This window comes from Copidosoma floridanum, unplaced genomic scaffold, assembly GCF_036245765.1.
Source record: "Copidosoma floridanum isolate Cflo_tuat_1 unplaced genomic scaffold, Cflo_Japanese_pri ptg000032l, whole genome shotgun sequence".
Taxonomy (NCBI): Eukaryota; Metazoa; Arthropoda; class Insecta; order Hymenoptera; family Encyrtidae; genus Copidosoma; species Copidosoma floridanum.
The window spans coordinates 7,731,140-7,752,583 of NW_028321909.1; the positions used below are offsets into that span (position 1 = coordinate 7,731,140).

The 21,444-nt window shown below is 36.8% G+C and overlaps 3 protein-coding genes across 5 annotated transcripts in view; 1 reads left to right on the plus strand and 2 right to left on the minus strand.

The window, feature by feature from the left end:
- The window catches only part of LOC106642094 (UBA-like domain-containing protein 2), a 36,988-nt gene extending 22,299 nt beyond the window's left edge, over window positions 1–14,689 (minus strand). The window contains exons 1-3 of the mRNA XM_089597252.1: window positions 13,652–14,689; window positions 13,351–13,569; window positions 5,952–6,029 (exon numbers count right to left, since the gene is read on the minus strand). Coding sequence (XP_089453378.1) covers window positions 5,952–6,029; window positions 13,351–13,485 — 213 coding nt within the window. The 5' untranslated portion in view covers window positions 13,486–13,569; window positions 13,652–14,689. The remainder of the gene's footprint in view (window positions 1–5,951; window positions 6,030–13,350; window positions 13,570–13,651) is intronic.
- Window positions 14,690–17,070: 2,381 nt separating this feature from the next.
- LOC106642082 (GATA zinc finger domain-containing protein 1) lies at window positions 17,071–18,517 on the plus strand. 3 transcript variants are annotated; one of them, XM_089597357.1, is made up of 4 exons: window positions 17,071–17,457; window positions 17,545–17,646; window positions 17,766–17,968; window positions 18,046–18,517. In XM_089597357.1, the coding sequence occupies exons 1-4, from the start codon at window positions 17,293–17,295 to the stop codon at window positions 18,251–18,253; spliced, it is 678 nt and encodes a 225-aa protein (XP_089453483.1). In that variant the 5' UTR covers window positions 17,071–17,292; the 3' UTR covers window positions 18,254–18,517. The 3 variants fall into 3 exon arrangements, with proteins under 3 accessions (XP_089453483.1, XP_089453482.1, XP_014212205.2); XM_089597356.1 differs by having other exon boundaries at window positions 17,071–17,398; window positions 17,480–17,646; XM_014356719.2 differs by having other exon boundaries at window positions 17,071–17,646.
- Window positions 18,518–18,823: 306 nt separating this feature from the next.
- Window positions 18,824–20,676, minus strand: or (AP-3 complex subunit sigma-2 or). The gene is made up of 3 exons (XM_014356714.2): window positions 20,124–20,676; window positions 19,637–20,020; window positions 18,824–19,193 (listed from the first exon to the last, which is right to left on the minus strand). Exons 1-3 carry the CDS (start codon window positions 20,190–20,192, stop codon window positions 19,071–19,073), a joined length of 576 nt encoding a protein of 191 aa, XP_014212200.1. The 5' UTR covers window positions 20,193–20,676; the 3' UTR covers window positions 18,824–19,070.
- Between the last annotated feature and the right edge of the window lie 768 nt (window positions 20,677–21,444).

Here is a 21,444-nt window from a genome sequence, read left to right on the forward strand (position 1 = left end):
TTTAAGAAAAGACAATAGCCGAAAATCTAATTGGCTAGAACTGCTCTAGTTTAGCCACTCAGAAATTGGCACATCCCACATCCGGCTTGTTCTCCTCTGTGCGTCAAGAGAAGGGAAGGTGATTCACTTACTCATGCCCTTCCTTTCTCTTTTACATCAAAAGTTTACAGAATTTCATCATAACTTAATATTAATGTTAAGGTGTAATATTAACAAGTTTTAGCTAATAGTAGCCATTGTTCGCCCATTAAATCGAACCCAATGCAAAAAGAGCGGTGAAAATCGCTTAATATTCAGGTTTGATTGAATAAGTGTTCGGTACTTTAAAATATTAATAATAGTTTTAGTAGTAGTAAATAATTGTAATAATTGCTAGTTTTTCCGCTGTACACGTGAGCATGATCGGACTGGTAAATTATCATGAATAATTATTTAACAGTAGCGGTTTCTTTGGTTAAAACACGGACAGTAGTAGGAGTTCGTTGCGACTTATTATATTGTTAATTTACTTGAATTTACCAGTAATTTCCATTCATTGTTAGTTGTGAATGTATTTCAACATGTTAGTAACATTTCATCAACTATGGGTTTTTCTGTTTGTCGTAAGAGAGGAAGTCGGATCAGGGTGCCCTGGGGAATCGGGAATTCCGTTACCCGTGTTGGGGCAAGAGTGCGAACTCTCTCGACATCTCTGCGTCAGGAAAAGGGGGAAGTGCCATGACTTTCCCGTTGTCCTTTACATTTGAAACGGTGACAGTTTTTAACAAGATTACAATTGAGGCTATTGCAGTATGTTTATAAAATTGTTGACGTGATACAAAAGGGTTGTACAGTGGACCATGAGCCTGCGAACATGAATGGTAAAAATAGGATAATTCTTTGAAGGTTACTAAAGTTGTGTACCAAATTTGTTATAGTTAATATGTAATGTAGTTGTTTGCTAGTAATGTAGTACGTACTGGTTGTTTGTGATGATTCTGGCTTGTAATATTTTCGCTTATTTCTATGCATTAATTCTAAGCTATCCTAATGTTCAACCTTATGTTTATCTAACATTATATCTGAATTTAATATTTCAGTTCAACTGTTCCCAGTTAAACTTTTGTATCGATGGTTGTAGAAAAGTATTTTATTTTGCATTTCCGGTCAGCGTGGGCCAGCGTGCATGTAAGTGAATCATGCATGGTCGTAGTACCTTAGCTACGAGCATTCTTGTAGGTGATTCACCTCTTTGCAGATACACATTGGCCCCTGCGTTTTGTATTTTAAAATCGGCACGGAAAGATTTGAAGCAAGAGGAAAAAAAATTAATGTGGATACACCGATGTTACAATACGATTGAAAGTAGCCATAAATGGCTCATGATCAATGTAAGTTTATGACGTGACATTTTTTAATAAAATATTCGCAATTAATGAGATTACCCATAATTGTAACAATAGCCCTTATGTCCTACAATCACTCCTACGCGTTATTTTCCTGCCGAGTAACGCGTAAGATTACTCTGGTCACATTTTTCCAACTCGATAAGAAGCGCGTGTAAAAAAAAAAAAGAAAAACAACTCGCACGTGTTGACGTTCCATCTCGTCGAGTGAGCTTGAACTTTGCTGACTACAAAGCAAGGGTTGCGTCACTACACGACTCACGGCAACTCGTCTTACAATTTTTGCGTTTCAACTGTCATTTTTGTTATGTATAGAAACGTTCGCATCGATAACTAATACTTATAGCTTGAGATTTTAGCAAATTGCGGCATTTACTTTGTTGCAGGGTATACCGAGCTCGTTCTCTTCACTGTAACGTATTTTTCGTTTACCTGGAAAATAGTTCATTTATATTTTTTTATCCGTCCAAGTGACATTCTATGATGAAAAAAATTCATAAATATTTTTTTAAACCCTAAAAACTTTGCCAGGGACAAAAAAAAACCTCGGATTACACGTCAGTGCCCACTCCATATACGGCTACACACTATTACTACTCGCCGGTGATTAACGGCACGGAAAACTCGAAAAGCTATAATAACGTCAAAGTTTACACGAATGAGCAACGGTACAAGTCATCGATTTATAATAAAATTTTTTTTTTTTTTTTTTTTTTACTTCTTATGGAGAAAAAAAAAATGTCGTTTCAAGCGAAATATCATCACGTATTTTACCCGAATTGTTTTTAAAAAACGTGACCACCGATCTAATTTTGCGTGACAGTATCACAGTATTATAACGAATCTGCCGGGGACGGCGTTTAAAGTTAATCCCTCCACTGTCGCTATAACATCGCTTATCAAAGGAGGAACTAGGAGGCACCTACTTTATACGCGCGTAGCTCCGTCGTGTTCGTATACCAGCGTCGCGTCGCATATACTTATTTAAATCTATGATGGAACTTTTCATCTGCATTAAAAAAAAAAAAAAAAAAAAAAAAAAAAGTAGTGAAACAAAAAACATCAAAAGATAGATACGTCTTATGTAATCTCCGCTTGGCTCGTTAACGTGTAAACGTTGAACCTAATTTATACGCGACGAAAATAAAACTCGTGCCGCTCTCTACCCGCCTAAAAAAAAAATAATAAAATAAAATAAACACAAGACACACACGCGCACATTGGGCCTTTGTTATTATCTTCCTGCTCTCTCCTCCATGCGATGAGTATAATATCTTAGCTAGTTTGTCCCTAATGACTGTACGATAACGGCTACGTTGGAGACACACCGACGAGTGAACAGCTCTGTCAAAAGAACCTGTCCGAGTTAGCGTAGTCAGAGAGGAATAATACGATGTTTCAAGGTTGTCGAGTTTTAGAGGCTCGGAAAATTTTTTCGACCAATAAATAAATGGCACGGTAACGGCAATCTGCATGTAAGTTTGAAAGAAGCGTCCAAAATAATGCACACATTCACAGGATCGAGCAAAAGGTAAGTTAGCAATCGCTATTGATTGGAATGCATGATGAACTTAATACGCAAAGCTTGTGCGTATAAGTACCACACTGAAATGCGATTTATATTTATTTTGCATATGGTAAAAAAAAAAAAAAAAAAAAAAAAAAAACAACAGCTTAATACCTCTGCACTTGTTTCGATGTCTTGTCAACATTTGGGTTGATCAAGTGTTTTCTTTACTTTCAGGTCTTATATTATTCGACAAACACGATAACATTCGGGAGAAATGGATGAGAATGGACTTTTCGCGGAAAACTTGAATAAAAATTGTTTTTAACTATGTCTACATGGTGCATAGCCAAAAGTTAAAATAGTGTAATTGTTGTATGATGAAAATGATTAAAATCAACACTTTGGAAATTTTATTTCACTCCACCTATGAAAAGTTGTGTAATAACGATATATTCGCAAATCACCAGCCAATAAAAACCTTTTTATCTTAACTTCACTTTAATTTTTCAATGATTTGGTAAGCCAGTATCAACAATGAAATTAGTGTGTAAGCATTATTTTTGTCCGAAACCAACGATTGATATATTTCCTTCTTTAGACAGATAATACGTAAACAAACAGTACTGAAAAAAAAAAAAAAAAAAAAAAAAAAAAAAAACAGACAATTACTGGGGGAAAAACATCGCTCGATTGAGCATAAATATTCCAACAGCGGCAATTTGTAGTTGAACGGTATTATGTGCATGGCAGTGCCTTCCCTCCTTCTCTAATCGTGTATGTCTGCAGTGGTGGTCGCACTTGGATTGTTTTACTACTTATATGCGGGATGGCCGCGATCCACTTTTTCTATTTGTGCAGCGGCACCAGACACGAAAATGCGGATACGTTCTTTTCCTCCTCTATATGCCGTTTGCGCCACCTTCGGCTTTTTCTCTTGTCTTCGCCCTCCTCGTTGACGCCTCTTGATCGTCAAAACGTGAAACCACGCCAAGCTCCAACCACAAGCAACCGTTTCTCCTCTCTGAGTCAGCTTTTTTTTTTTTTTTTTTTCCCCAACACCCTACTACGGTGCTTTGGTGGTTTTGATGTTTCTACTTACTATTTTTCATTCTTGAAGCTGTTTTTTTTTTTCAATTTGTTCCAACTAGGCAGGCTTCTTCGGTATTTGATTAGTGCCTGAGAAGGTTTCATTTTGTAATGATCTTTCATAAATTTCAAACATTAGGATGAAATAATTTGCACGACTAATTTGAACAATAGAGAAGAGCGCACTTTTTTTTTAAACCATTGGCATGCATGCGAGTTTCAGAGGCAACGCAGTGTAACTTTGACGACCAAGAGAACTTGATTGCGTAACGATATCGTAGATGAGCTGATGATTGTCACCAGATGCCATGCGATTGTTTCGTTAAAGTTTATAGTCTAAGCTTCAAAAGTTCGGGCTCGTTGATACATGCTTTTTTTTCCAGCGAACAGATTACTGGTTAACTGACTGGAGATGTATGATTAACGCATTGTGTTATGTCAAACGAATGAGTTAAATTTTAATGAATATGTCATTGTAGGCCTAAATTTACATTTGTGTAGAATGGAGGTGATAAGATAATATTTTATTTTCATACGATACGAGAATAGTCAGTGTTACTCGGAAGAAATGTAAAAATTCAAGGCATATAGGTTGAGCAAAATGAAGCAAGCGTAATATATTGAATTATTTTTTTTTTTAAGTTCGAAATATTATTTTAATAATATGTGGTGTTACTATTTTTATTTATAATAAAAATTAATACATTCCTGAAATAGTCGTTAGATCAGACTGTATAGTGATTGATTGTTGTGTGCACCAAATTTTATAAGTGAACTTTTAAAATGTTACTTGAAAAAAATTAAAAACAAAGCGAAAAATCGCTCGTCTCGCACCGTTTGTTGTATTTATTCGAAAAGTCAAAGTACCTACTAAAAAAAAATAATAATAATAATAAAATCTCACTCAGTCAACAAATCATCTCTACTCAAACAAAAAAAGCGGACAATTTAGTGAAATAACGAGTTATCCAGACGTGCAATGCAAAGCCAAACAAAATGTTGCTCCAATAACACACCGCGTAAATCCACCGTAAATTGCAACGCAACGCAATGCGTATAATCGTTAGTCCTCACGTAACGACACAAGTGTCAGGAGAATAGCACAGCCTCCAATCCGTTTTATTTGTGGGTGGTTGGGTAACACAAGCGCGTACAAAGTACACCATTTGCGAAATGCGCACGTAGTATCTCCGGATTGAATTAGGCCTCAGGTGTATAGCGGCTTGTGAAACCGGCGGAGCCATAGACGCTCAATTACGAATTATCTTGCATTAAATCTACATAGTACTCTTCTGTATTATTTTACAAGACGTGTCGCTTCCTCATCTTTTGAAAGCTCATGGAATCAGCTTATACGTTTAGAAAAAAAAAAAAAAAAACAACTTGATTTAATCGACAGATGCAAGTGTTACGTGGGAATTGTGGAGTTTCGGGGTGTAAGGGGATTGAATACACGTGGAAGAAAGTATATGTTCGTTTATTAGTCTCAAGGCGAGAGCAGTCGCGTGCGTGGCGTTAGGTTCGGAGGCTGATCGGAGAGCGAGAGCGGGAGAGCTGATAACGCTCAGGCCCGCCGCCGAAAGGTGATCATCATACTCTGTATCCGCTGCTCATGCGCCGTGAGAGGTGAGTCTTGGGCGCGAACTTACAAAGGTTCTAGATACTGTACGTCACACAAGTCTATAACTATACTATATGTGCGTACTAATAACAGAGTTTACATTTGTATGTTATGTAATTTAAAAATTAGTTGACCAACGAGACTCGTTAAAGCCAAATTAATTTCTAAAAAGACTGACCGTTAAGACCATAGTATAAAGGAACCTGTCTAAAAGTGGTTTGAACTAAAAAAAACCTTTTATTATTTGTGAATAGGTTAATGAATAATTGGCACACTGACGTAGATATAAAATTTAGGGTACTTGTGGCAAAATAAATCTTATTGGTCTTATAAACAAAACATGACTCACCTGTCCAAAGTGTGTACCTCCAGGTCCTTGAGCACACGAGGGTATCGCTGCTTCTTGAAAAAATATACTGAGTGCCGTCTAAAAGGACCAAGAAAACAAAATTATTCATGTAATTCTATTTAAAATAATTGGTTGTTCAATTACACGTCATATATAAATATTGGTTTTTTGTAGGGAAAATTGAGCAACGGACCGAAAAATGACACCACAAGTGCGTCTTTGGTTTTACTAGGGAAGAGAAAAATGAATTAAAAATTTGGAATCAACTCTTTGTGAAATGTCGCATCACATTCATACCTAAATTTCTAACGCTTCGTTTCTTTCAAGTATAACTAGGGATTTGTTCTTAGCCTTTATTTTTGCTTACGACTATTTTATACTATATTTTTGTGTGTTTTATTGTCAATACCTTTAAATTTCTACCTCTACACACATTTGCAACTCGTTATATTTACAAAACTACTTTACTTTCAAACCCTTCGTAATTTTTAATTTTATTTGTTTGCAAATATCAAGTAACTGCTTGTCTATCTTCTGTATTTTTGTGTTCAAGTTTCTGAGATTCTGATTCTATGTTTACACCTACACGACAATTCTTCGTACATATTTGTACAGTAGGATAAATCCTTTTGTCGCTTTTTCTCAATCATTGTGTCCTTTTCTTTTCTTTTTGTCTTTTTTGATTTGACTCAGTTTTATGTTACGATACTTGTATCAAAATTCAGATGTACTCATAGATACCTCATTAAGAAATATATGCTCTGTGACGTGTAGGTTTCCAATTTTATTAAACCCCAAATGTAGATGTCCATTATGCTCAATCACCACCCGAACTTGGATCGCCTGCTACTGTCCATACAGTCAGTGACGCCATTTGAGCTTCTGTTTTATATGTTCTTCGAAAAAATGGTCCTTTAAAGGCACGCAGTAAACTGATTGGAAAAACAATGAAAACTGTCCTGGAGACGGAACTTAGAAATCACAGATGCGGCAGAAAAACGTCGTCAAACGGTCGTGACTTGAACTACCTGCGAGCTTGACAATGGATGGAGAAACTACGATTTCAAGGACAGCATTGTAACGAGGGACAAAAAGCGGCAAGGAAAGCTCGGAGAAAGTAAAATGCATGAACTACACACCCACTCCAGCAACAACAGGGCACACCAAGATTTTCACTCTTGGGAGCAGCCGTAAAGAATACAGACCGATGAGACCCTTTGACTAAAATAAGGAAAAATGTATTTTAAGTAGTGTCGTTCGGGTATACGAAAAAATCTCCAAAAAATTACATACTTGGAAAACATTTTTACATGGTCTCTCTCTACCGGACTATAAAAAAAAAAAAAAAAAAAAAAAAAAAAAAAACTCGTGAAATGTAATTGGGTTGCCAATCGTCCTAACCTGGACTTTTTGATGAAAATTGTAGTTATTTTGTACACATAGGCTCACAAATAAAAATAAATTAATCAACTACAAGACAATGAAAAATGAACAACATCCATCGAACGATTTTAGTATTTTTTAATGCCCACGATTTTCTTTGCGTATCATTTTGCAAAACAAAAAAAATTAGTACAATATGTAGACAACTGAGTTTTTAATTTCGAAAAGTTTTTCAATATACCAAAAAAATTTTTTATCACCAACTCGTGGTTTTTCGTGGATTTTAACAAACGCACCTATGCAAATGTGTGTACATAAGAGAAAGAGAAAGAGAGAGAAATATCGGTGACGAAGACGTCTAGCCGGTGAAACTTGGCAACGCCGTGGAGAGCAACACACGGCGATTCTCTTCGTTCTCTTTCTTTATATAAGTAAGTACACTCGGCGATACACCACACGTGTGTTCGTTGCGTTTACATGCATACGTGAAATTTTACGAATGTGTTTGTAATTTCCGTCAACGCCAGCGGTGGGGCTCGCATCATGCGTGTATTTTGGTTTTTAAAGACAGGGGACGCAGGCAAAAGAAAACAAGATGGGTAAATGACATATACGTAGGTATATATTTCTCTCTTTCGGACAGAATTTAAGAGCTGGTAATTCAGAAACCTCGTCCGCGTCGCTGAACAAGATGTCTTCTTCAACGCGACTAAAGCGAGTTTTCCTTGCCTATTTTTTTCTGCCGTCGTCATTATTTTTCTTGGAAAATTTTAACCGGTGAAAATATCGATTCGAATTTCGCACAACAAAGTATTTTTCGTTCGGCAAAAAAAGTCAATTTTATTACACTCTTACGTGATTTTTGACCATAATGAAATCATTGAGTCAATTTTCAAATCATTATCTCAGGGGTCAAGTTTTGTTGGTACCGTTCAAATGACCCACAATAATATCGTAGTGCAAGGACCATTAGTACATAATTTGCTGTACGGAGAACGAGTGAAATACTATAGTCGTAATGAATCAATAAAAAAATAAAAGTCCATCCTTGTTACTTTTCCCGGAACTAAAAAAAAAAAAAAATAAAAACAAAGAAAGGTATACTAGAGAGGTTTTTTTTTCTGTTGCGTTGAGTTTCATGAATGAAAACTACTTGCTCATGCCCACTCACTATATACACCCCCGAACATACTTATACTACGTTGAATAGCTTACCTATACGGTACCAATACCCTCGTACGCAAGCGCAAAAACACACACACACACACACATAGCACAAGTAATGCTCGAGTGTCGGATACAGATAGAGAGATGAGAGGGATGGATGAGAGAGAGAGAGAGGGATGGAGAAGCTTAAGCTGACCCATGAGATATAGTAGCGAGTGCCACGCGCGCGTGATCAACCAAGTGACCTTGCCTGTAGCAACATCGACTTTGAATCTTAGCAGACAGGGAAGCGTGTCTTTTTTCATGTATAAATACGCACAATTTAGACGAGGAGGAGGAGGAGGAGGAGGAATTTGGTATTTTTAAGAGATAGGTATACGAACTTCCGTAAATATACGGGGATAAAACAAGTAATACAAGATCTAATTTCTATACGAGCTTGGGACGAGCAAAAATATAATTGTAAAAACAGCTATGGTTGTCAATTGAAGTTTTCAAAAAATTGTAGCCACACACTGACTCTAATGAATAATTGTCATCGACGTACAAGCTGATGATTAAATATTGCGTATACCATGTTTCCGAGGTGAATTTCAATTGCGGCCCAAGCGTGTATCCGTTGAACTCCGCTAAACAGTCTGTATTATCGAACGAAAGATTTTTTTTTTTCTTTTTCTTTTTTTTTTTTTTTTTTTGATATTTCAAAAGTCGAATCAACAAATTCGATCGTGTCACTTAACAATGAAAAGTTTTACATTGCAAAGAAGAGTAGAAAACACGATGAAGATCGGTAGCAGCGAAATAAAAAATTGTCGAAACCAACCGCGTGAGAGCAGAACTCGAGGGTGAACGTTTGCCTGTGATGTGTGTGCATTCACGAATATATTATTAATACCTACAGTTGGCCAAGAAAAACTGGATACTTTACCCTACGCCCTGGAACTGGAAAAACTGTATGTATATACACATATACTTCTCACCGTCGTCCTTCCACGTTATATGACGGAAGGGAGGTCGTCCGCTAGTGTTTGTAAACACGCGATTTCGCTCCTTTCGCTGTATATAATATCTGTGTATTGTGTGTGACGTAAGACAGTGAGCTCGTGTCAAGGCTCATTTTCTTCACGTACGTTGCCAATCGAGTAACGTCCGTTATCTTTACCTTTTTTTTTTTTTTACTGGTTTTTACTCTTTCTTTCTCTTTTCGTTAGAGAAATTTTGTCCATTGTTTTTTCTTCTCTCTTTCGCTTTCCCTCATCTAACTCAGATCACAACGGTTGGCTTGAAAATGCATTCAATTATTTTCAAGCCCCGTTGCACAATCGATACGAATTTTTTTTTTATTTTCTGTTAGGTTTTTAAATTTATTAAGCTTTGAATACGAGGCTTGCAATTAATATGTGAATTTTTATTTTCCAACGAGATAATAATATGTGTGTCTGATTAATCTCGTGATGTACTTTCTCTCCGAGCTTTGTTTGTTAATGTATTTCATTCGGATAAAATAATTTTTTTTCAATTTATTGACTGCACACAATGTGGGTTAAAGTTTTCTCAACTGATTCACTTTGGGCTACATAATATTTTTTGGGATGGAGGTCGAGTAAAAAAATAAATTAAGCAATGCAACAAATTCTTTGATAATTAAAAACACATTAAGGAACCTCGATGTTAAAAATGTGACTCTTTGTTAAAAACTTGAAATTTACTACGAGGAAAGAAAGCATTGTCTCGACAACTGTGAAAATAAATTAAAATTATGAAAACGGCTTACGACTGAAAAAAAAAAAAAAACATTCCAGGAACAGGACTTGTGACAGTACATTCCAGCACCGATACATTAAGTTCGTTTCCCTAATTAAGTAAAGTTATATTTCGGTTAGCTGACAAAATGTAGTTGAGCAAAAATCGACATGCCCTTACTTTTAGCATTCTTATTCCTACACTTGTGTTTATTTTTTGGCTTCATGACGAATTCAGCAAAAAGTTAAATTTTGGAGTTGCATGAATCGGAGTGAAAGTCGGGCATTATCTGAGCACCTCCCAGTTTATCTGATCGAAGTCTCGAACGACTCATTCGACTTATCATTGAAATATAAAATTAGTCTAAAAAATACAAATTACATTGTTTCTTTATCTAATCATCGTAAAAGTAAAAAATTATTTTTCTAGTAAAGAACTCGAAGATAAGCGATATGTATAATTCGTTTCCATATCTATTCCGTTTTCTTTTTGTAACTACGGTCACATGTTTTTTCGTCATTCTCAGTTTAAAAAAACTGCATTTTATTGACTCAAATTCGTCATTAATAATTCAATTACCGTAATCTGGAGCTCACGTAAGAAAAAATCGATGAAACCTAATATTCTTACAAATCAAAGAAATTCAACTGCAAGTTGCAGCTTGAATTTGAATACATTGGAAGAATAATTGTAGTTTTAAATAAAGTAACGTGACTAAATTCAACGTAAGATGAACTTTACCACACAATGTAATGAAAATATAATAGGTACGCTGGAAATCGATTGGTTGGGCTGCACTCTAAATGTAAAATGTCCACTTGAAAGGGAAATTACACATATTATACACCAAAGTGATGGCATTCGATCAAACGTTTGCATTGGTGTATATACTATTAAAAAATCGGTAAGAATAATTTGGTGTTGAACAAAAACTTTTGAAAGAAAGTTCTTGATAGTACTACGGTCTGGTGGGGGAGGGGGTTATCATGCTTTTTAATTGTCCGGTAAAGGTGAGCTAACATTAAAAAAAAAGTCAGTAACGTTGTGCCCCATACACGCTCGGTTGTAATCTAATTCAAGTTATAAACGTTCATACACTATATCTTTAAAAAAATAAACACGTGTATGTACATGATGATACATGTGTGATAAGAGCAGATAACGAACAGTGAGAAATCCTGTGTCTCCCTCGGTCTCCCCCTTAGAGTATGAATATTACTCGGAATATTATTATATTACTGCAGACTACTCTCAGAGCTCTCAGAGAGATACTACCCACCCAAATTCACTGACAAAAAAAAAAAAAAAAAACAGATTTACTACTTCAAAAAAAGTAAAGTGTACAGTTAGGCTGTCTTGTACTATGCTGTAATACTACTATTTTCCGTAATATGTTGGACAAATTTTAATTCTTTGGCTGTACCAACCGATGCGGAAAACAATGGTAATAACAAATTGAAACGCCTATTCTATTTCATGCAATGCTTATCGACTTTGTTTACATCAATGTGCATTAGACAAGTTTCTCGAATGGCTGTACACTGCAGCTGCTGCCACTCCCAACAACTTAACTACCAAAGCATGTTAAATTAAACACAAGCTGTGTTTAACACTTCATTCAATTTTAATACCATCGGAACTTTGTTCTTGCCGATCTTTCTGCGATCAATTCGTGTTTACATATCGTCGTAAGGGGTATAAAAATGTAGGAATGAATCATGCGATGACGAGCACACCAACACATATACATGCGTAGATATATATACACACACACGCGCAGATTAAAGTAAAAGCAAGAACATCAAGCATAAAGGTTATACATGGACTCTCTCAAGAGAAGCGAAAGAGTTGAGCGTGCGTATTTACATAATAGAGTTCCGTGGTTCTTTTTTTTTTTTTTTTTTTTTTTTCATTCAAGCCAGCGTTTTAGTATCAGTCGTTGTTTCTTTTTTTACGCTTTGTTTACATACAAGAGAGCTGCGAGCATACGCATACATTTACCCGTACTAATTTTCGTTTTTTTTATTACAAACGTAATCCCAAAGTGTATTCTTTCACTCTTTTTATTTATTTCAAGTTATACTAATTTATATAAACAGACATCAAGTCATTCAAAAGATATGCGATTGTTTAATGAAATTTATCTTTGTTGTAATATAGATAACGTAAGTTATTTTACGGCTTATTTGTAATAAGATTGTGAAGAGATAAATAGAGGAAAAAAGAATTGGTATTGCTTGTATATTGTTAAACGATTTTTCTATTAAATTCTTTCTAACATCATCGTAGTACACCATTTAGAAATAAAATTAATTTTATATTGTATTTAAGTATAAACGAACAAACATTTCTCTGCAGGTACACCCGATTCAATGAAGGGAGGAAGTGTTTATCTCAAGCGATAAATCACCAGCCTTGTTCTTTGTTTATTTGTTACCCTTACTTTCGAGCTTACTTTGAACTTTTTCAGTCTTTATTTTTTTATTTATTTTTTTAAAATCTTTTTCGTGTCATATAGTGCTAAAATAAAACAAAACTACACTCGGCGCTACCACTCTAACTCCATAGTACTTAAGTTTTGAGCGTGTTTTATTTAAAACTTTGCTCGAGCAATATAAGTGTAAACGAAGATACACATAACATACATTTAGAAACCATTGTAGAGCGCTTCAAAATACACCGTTAGGAATATGTGTATACTCTAGTGGGCCGACGGGCCGGCCATAAACGCTAAATTCCAACTGAATGTGTCAGAACATCGGAGAACTTTGAAAAATAAAGAGAAGCTTCGAGACGCACTGGTACGCACGTGTGCGTCGTGATAATATTATGTTATACTGATATACTGCATCAGATCTCCATTGAAAAAAGCAAAAGAATATTGCTAAATGTAAACGAACAATCAAACCTTTTTTTGACTCGTTTTGAAATTCCTAAACCCTACACCTTAAAAAAGAGAGGGAGTGACGAAATTTAGAGGGTTTCATCAGTCAGTCAAGTATACATGTAAATAGAAGGGGTGGTCGGTGGTGTGAGAAAGGGGGTAAAGAAGTGGGAAGGGGGGGGTGGTGGTGAGGCGACAAAAGCAAAATGTAAACAAACTGACCTCGAACTGCCAGTGCGCCGCCTGGAGCAACTGTTTGGCCTGTTCACTTGCGCAGCCGGCCGCCAACGTGAATTGATTGATCATCACCTGCTCACGCAGAGCCTCCATTTTTCTCTCCTCCGCCGTCCTGTGCATGGATATTAACTCGTGTATGTATTTACCAGCCTCTACCACCTCCTCTTCTTCCTTCCTTTGTGTGTCCTCTTCCTCGCCACAAACCTATACATATATACATATACCGGCTATGTACGATTACACAACAACAATAATGCACTTGTAGTAATTATATGTATATACTTACTGCTACAACTCAATGAGACCAACAATAACAATAACAAAAACAATAGACGACGCTAGGTGTATTGTCACAAAATTAAACACTCGCTCACACACCGCTACACACTATATTATACAAACTTGTGTGTAAGTTTTCTTGTTTTTTTTTTTTTTTTTTATTGTTTTACGTCCTCGTTGTTTTAACACATTCACGTACGTTTTTATATCTGCTGCACGCCGCTTCGCGTTCTCTTTCACTCTTTCCCATACAATATCATGTGTACGTGTGTACTATTTATGTTCAATACACATTGATGTGTATAAGTATGTTCTTTCTCTTACAAAGTTCCTTTCACGCGCTATGTATACTTAACTCCAGTGTTGGTGTTACGCTGGGAAAGAAACATATATAACACACTTTGGATTGGAGAGAGTGCGATAATGTTGTGTCTGCTTGCAATGCACACTGCGAATTAATCTTCGAATCGTACACATATGTACACACACGCGTAAGTATATACACACACACTACACAAGTAAACACACGCGTACGCACACACAATCGCCTGCGCACAAAAACAACAACAGTACTTTGTGTTGGTAAATGGCGCGTGATTGTTATTGTTGCGACGAACGACTACTATATGTATCAATATTATGTGTGCAGTTTCGACGTGTTCTTCTTTTTTTTTTTTTTTTTTTATTACAGAGTGTTTCGATTGTGCACACACGAATTACTTCACCGAAGCAAAGACGGACGACATACAATTATATGTCGTGTGCAGTGTGCACTGCACTTTTCCGGTACTTCTCGCCACACACAACACAACCCCACTTGTCTCTGACAACACTCGGTACCAACTGTTTGGCCTCCGAGCTCCGAGGACCGAGTCCGAACTGAAGCTCGTCCGTCCGCTGTGTCTGTCCCACACACAGTATGTGTCAGTGTATATGTGCTGCCAGCGCACACGGAGTTACGGTTACGGTACGGCACTACGGCGTACGCGTAGAAAATTGTATTTATAAATTAACTCTGTACTGTACTCTGTATCTGTACTCTTGTACGCACAACAGCATTAGATAGCAGCCAGTCGTCATACTGTCGTCATCAGCAGTATAAGCTTATATATTAAATGTATTTAATTCGCGTTCTCTCTCATCTCTGTCTACAATACTATTTCTCTTACATATACCTCCTACCATATATATATATATATATATATATATATATATATATATATATATATATATATATATATATATATATCACTTGTTCACATATTTACACTTCTCCGTCCTCCGTTCTCCGGCGGGGGCGGCATGGCGGCCGTAGCGTAACACAACACATACCGTTGCACAGCTGCAGTACGTGTGTTGTTTACATACAAATACAATACAACACTTTAACAATGGGTTTGTTCATTTATCCACCTTGGAACGCTCCGAGCGCTCCGAGGCCTCCGAGCGATCTATGGATCTATTTCATTGTGAACGTTCATTATTGAAAAGGGGGTTCCACTGTTCCGCTAAACTCAAATTGAGTGAACAGACTGAACAGACCTATACTGTGTTCTCTGTCAGTCAACATAGTTGGGACCATAATATGGTTTGTTGCCTATAGGCTTTGTTACCTGATGGAAAAAGAGGTATAGGTCTGCTCAGTCTGTTCACTCACTTTAAGTTTAGCGGAACAGTGAAACCCCCTTTTCAATATGAACGTTCACAATGAAATAAGCAAAAAATGTCTATGTGAATAGCTTCTATAAATGAACACGAGTTCTTTGTCGGAGAACTCGGAGGCTTTCGAGATATCCGTATACTATATAGGTATACTCACTATAGCTGCTCATTGTTTACAAACATCAGTTATAAGCGGTGAGTATACCTATATAGTATAAGGATATCTCGGAGGCCTCGGAGCGCTCCAAGCTCCAAGGTGGATAATTGAACAAACCTCTTATGACTGCTCACCTGAACACTTAGGCTGCAGTCACATGAAGCGCAATAGAGCGAGCAGGATAGGAATTTCTCCATAAGCGCCGCGCAATAGACTTTTTATACAGCAGCTAATGGGCTCCTGCTCGCTCTATTGCGCTCCATGTGACTGCAGCCTTAATCATTGTAGATGTACCTCCTATACATCGAGCGCGCGGTGGCTCGGTCGGCGATAGGTCAATAGGTCGTGGATTGGCACGCGCCCACGCGGGAGACCGTGGTTCGATTCCCGGCCAGTGCGACTTTTCGGGAAAGTACTTGGCTCTGTGTTTTTCACATGTGCTTTTTCACCACGCAATGCTCCTCGAGGAGGATTTAGGCGACCTTCTCGCAGCAAAAATTGCCTAAGTTCCCCCTACCCCTGCCCTTCCTGTAATGGGAGGCCTCCCATCCCTTTCCTTGTCCCTTTCCCAAGTGCCAGGAGCCCATAGTAGTGCCCTTATTAAAGGAGCCGGACGTTAGAGCACTATAATTTATATATACATATATATATATAAAGATATACTCACAGAAATATATTATGCATAAGTATACAGATGACGATGAGTACATTCGTTATAGGAGCCCTCTGTAGTATATGCAAGTGTTAGGTGAAATCACAGGAGAAGAATCCAGTGCTTCTCTTACCCGTGCTTGCATTTACTGAAATGTAAAAATATATCTTCAAGCATATACTTACTTACGTAGTATTTTCAGAATTTTCAGCTTAGCTCATCGGACAGACTCTGCAGTTCATTATAGACCAAAAACTGAGGCTCGAGGGTGGTAAAAAATAAATACCAGCCGCAACCCTTACAGGGATTGAGAAACCTCATGATTTTAAATATTATCTCGTCGCTCATCTAATGCGTATCTCATCTACAGGCTTAGATGAGTATTAATTGATAAGATGAGCGTTAGATAAGAGCGTTGCGGATTATGATTTCCGATGAAAAAAAGGTTATTTTCCCACCGTTTGAAAGTCAGAAAATGGCCGCAACTCCGATTATAGTCATAACTTATCATGAAAAAACGTTTGGTCTACTTGCGGCATTAATTTTTTTTTTCTTAGAGGGGGAGTACATTTTTGGGGGGAGGGGGCCTTACCCCGGGTAAAAGAGTCTCAGTACTCTCAATTCTGACGTAAATAGCACTTTTGAGCAAATACTTTTAATTTTCTATCCATTGGACTAGTTTGCGGCAGTAATAACGTTTGGACCAAATTGCACTTTTTATATTACAATAAAACTCGTATTAAAAATAAAAAAAAAATACTACTTAATCCCTACGAATCACGTTTACCAACTTCTGTGAGGGTTGCGGCAGTAATTTTTGTTTACACACTTCGGGCTCAGATCTCTTGTGGATTCCTGTACAGGGCCAATGCACAGCCTGAACTCAACTCAGATATGTATAAACCCCCCTCACCTTGCCTGTACAGGTGGTAGTCAGGCAAGCGCAGGCAAATTTCTATGCGGATTCTGCAAAATGTATAACAGTGTTTACACTTTATACTCTCGTCTTCAATAACCTCTAAATAAAATTATTCTGTTGCAGAGCACTTGATTAATTATAAATTTTCAATAAAAGCCCTCCCTATTTCCAACAAATACACATTTTTTATCCCACCTTTACCATGTTGACTTGAACAAGAAAAAAAAGCCAAGTGTAGTTTAGTGTAGTCGTTCAAGGATGCCCCTAGGAGATAAACCAGAATGTGTTCAGTGCAGCACCAAGGAGAGTCCACTGTGGCACGGGACCGACGCCGGTAGCCTTTGCAATGACTGTCTCGAGAAAAGCAAGTTCAAAGCCGAGGAGGAGGAGGCTGCTGTGGTTAAAACAGATCCTCCTGAGGAAGCCACTGTTTCTACAACTTCAGCAACGACTACACCAGCAGCAACAACAACGACGACAGCAACGTCCACGGCAGCAAACGCGAGGAAGGTTACCCGTGCTGTCACAAAATGTAATGGGAAACCTGGCAGGCCTCCTGGTAGCAAGAATGCCCTCAAAGGGAAGGGTCGGCGACACATTTTTAAGAAGACGGTACATTTCCCAAGTACCTTATTGATAACACTATCGTTTTCTTTTCTTGCCCATTAGCTTTCACAGCTCAGGTGTATTTGTCTTTATTTTTTTCTTTTATCGTGAATTTTTTTTTTCAGCCTGTGAAGTCACCAGCTGCCACTGCAACATCAGTAACAAGTAATTATGTGTTTTACAAAGGTTCTTACTTCCAAGTTGGTGACATAGTATCCATGCAGGATACTGACGGTGGTATCTATTACGCTCAAATCCGAGGATTATTAACGGATCAGTATTGTGAAAAAAGTGCAGCAATCACGTGGCTTTTGCCAACCACAGCTAGGTATTAACAGCTCGTACCTTTTCTTGACCATAAAAAATGTTATTTGCAGTAATTGCAGTAATACTGTACAATTACAGTCCTCCCCCCGAAGAGGGTTTTAATCCAGAAACATATATCATTGGGCCAGAAGAAGAATTACCACGGAAACTTGAATACATGGAGTTCATCATGCATGCTCCGTCTGACTATTACAAATTAAAAAACACTCCTTACCCTCCGATCCTTCAAGAAGGAGGTAATGGTTATGTTTGGACAACACTGACAAATGAAAGTTTTCAAAGGTAGATTGCAATGGTGCTGTTCAAGTTAACACATTAACAATTGTAAAAATATTATTTTCAAAGGTGCAAGTGGCATTGTGATCTAATTTATCTGTAATAGTACAACTGATACACTTTATATTGTGTAGCAAAAATTATAGAAATTATATTTAAAGCAAGCATGTTCTTAGTATAAGTACAAAAACATGATGAAAATCCTTTGTAAAATTCATGTATATTTAAGTTCATATATCTTGTAAATAAATTGAAAAATACATTTTCTTACAAATGTGTTATTTTTTGTTGTTTTGAAAAAATGATAAAAACAGATTTTAACAGTAAATAGTACCATTTATTCATTATAATACAATACATAAAACTCTTGTATGTTTCATTTTACAAATGGAGGCGCATTCAAAAGCATTTTACTAATGACATAGAAAAATAAGTTTCAGTAGCAAATATTTCATACAATCATTTTTACATTATTAACGTACTTTCTAACTGAATAACTTCGTAAAGCACGAGTTAATCAAGTATAAACTAAAACAAATTTTTTTTTTATATCATAATTACTTCTGCCACAAGAGTTCAATTTTAAGTAAAAAATCGATAGTGAATCTTTATTTCTTTGTTCGATGCCGAAAAAATTGCACAAAAGAGTCTCAACGTTAATAATCGCGGGATAACGTGTAGGACGATACAAGCAGTGACGTGTCAGGTATCATGGGCGTACTTTCGCTGTCATCAAAGGTCAAAAGGTACATTCCTGTGAGTTCAAGCCCATCGCGAAAGTACCTGGATGCTGCCAGTCAACTGAAACCTGTCACTGAGGCAGACGGTCAGAATTTGAGGTCTTTGATTGCTTGAGGTAAATCCGGAAGTTTCATGTCCTTTATTTGTTGTGGCAAATTCATGTTTTTTACTGCCGAGACTGCACGCGCTGGAGCTGCTGTAATTCCAGCCTATAATCACATTAAACTCGGTTACATAATTTGATGAATTTCCTTGAGGTTGGGAAAGAATTATTAGAATCACATTATAAGTGTGAACTATATTACAAACGCTCTGTCTGTAGATCCAATAGCTTAAAAAATATTAATTTGTATACGTCATATTAACAACGACTCAAGTGGATGGAGAAAAATTGACAAATGAGAATAATGAAACAAATAAACTTTGATTTATTGCATTCAATATTTTTCATGGGCCTTTCTACTGTGTGGGAGTAATATTAAAGTCAATATAAATGTAAAAATATAAACCTTCTTTTTGTTAATGGGGCGAATAAGGGAGATTTTTAAAAACACCTTAGCAGCTCTCACAACATATGTTAGTGTCAGATATAATGCAAACATCCTAGTGGCGTATTACAAAGCAAAAATAATCTACAGAATCGAGTAATTACCTCTTGTTTTTCCAGTTTATTTTGGTCTTCGATCCTCATCAATATTTCAGTCATATTTGTTTCAAGCACCATACCACCCATGACCAGTTCATTGAGAATATAATGCACCCTATCTACATGAAAAATAAGATCTAGTTCACAAACGTTCTCAAAACACTTGTCCAGAGTTTCGACGAAAACTTGAATTAAATCTAAAATGCCGAGTTCTGATTCAGAACTATCTACACAAAATACAAAGTATAACGTCGCATAGTGACGATATATTAATTTGTAGTCCGAGCCTCCGATGAGGCTACCTCCCTCTAGGAAATTGCAAACGTTATCATCTCTCTTGGATACCAAGTGAAACGTCTCTTTTATTATCTGCTGTTGCATATCTTCATTCTGCAAGTATAAGAAATAATTAAAACTGAAATCAATGCACTTGTTACTGAATGAAACATAAATAAAAATCTCAACTACTAAGTACATTAAAAAAGTCACTCACGAAGTATTGATAAAATTTGGAAAGTCGTGGCTTTCCGTGATTGTTAAACACCAAAATAGCCTTGATCATTTTTTGACAATCAACAGATTTTGTAAAAATGTAAGGTTGCAGACGTGAGGTTAAGTCGAAACTTGTTCCACACAAATCAAATGAATGAAATTACAGATTACTGCACGGATTTTGATATTTCTGACTTCTGACACTGATGATTTTGATTACTGTAACATAGCTGTGGTCTTTCACTCAACATTGTTTCCTTTTTTGGCTCAACAATTAAACTTGCGTTTTCAAATAAGCATTCGCCTGCCAGCGGCTGATGTTCCTATAGCTTATTCCACTGACATGCACACTTTTGTTTTGGTACCTCCTTTACAACTTACAACGAAAGTTCGTCGCATTAGATGTACTTATGTCCAGAGATGAGTATAAGTAGACAGTATACTATACTCACTACTTATCTCCGGTATGTCTGTCGAGAGCTCGGCGACATATATATAAAAAATTTAGAAAATTTAATACGGTATACGTACATACGTTGACAATTTGACATACGCATCTATGAGGCTCTTTTACCGTCAAGCTTGGATCAGATGGCGCCAGGGCACGTCGCGGCTGTCATACTTACACACCGTCAAATTTACAGTTGTGTATTGTGTTCGTGAGCCTATCTGTGTAATGAGCAAAGCAGAAGACATAACCTTTGTAAATGATTGCTGTTGTTTGCAGACAATTTTTGTTTGCATTTACGTTTAAAGATAGTAGGAAAAATGAAGTGCAATGTAATATCCTGCGATAAAAAAGTGAAATTTAAATTTCCTTCTGATAGTGTGATAAAAAAAAATAAGTGGCTCGAAGCAATTGGGAGACCAACATTTTTGCCGCTCCCAAGTCATGGCTTACCTGTCCACGAGTTCTGCTTTTCTTTCACTGACTCTTGCTCCTTTCCCTTTTAAAAGCTTTTTCAATTCTGAAACTTTTAAGCTCCCATAATATTCTTTCTTGTCTTCCTTATTCATTTCAAAATTTCAAATGTTGCGCTTTACCACTACACTTTAATTTCCTATGTACATACAATACTGAAAAGTAATGTTGTGTGAGTGAGACGGCCATGACAGCCGCGACGTGCCCTGGCGCCATCTGATTCAAGCTTGACGGTAAAAGAGCCTCATAAATATAAAATATATCTCTATGTATTCTCTGTCTATAGTCTATACGTCTTATTTGATTCCACTTCAATTTCTACGTTACACACGACAAGTCAACAATCGTATAACAATTCATATGAATATCATACTACTCCAAAAGAGTCCAAACTGTCCAA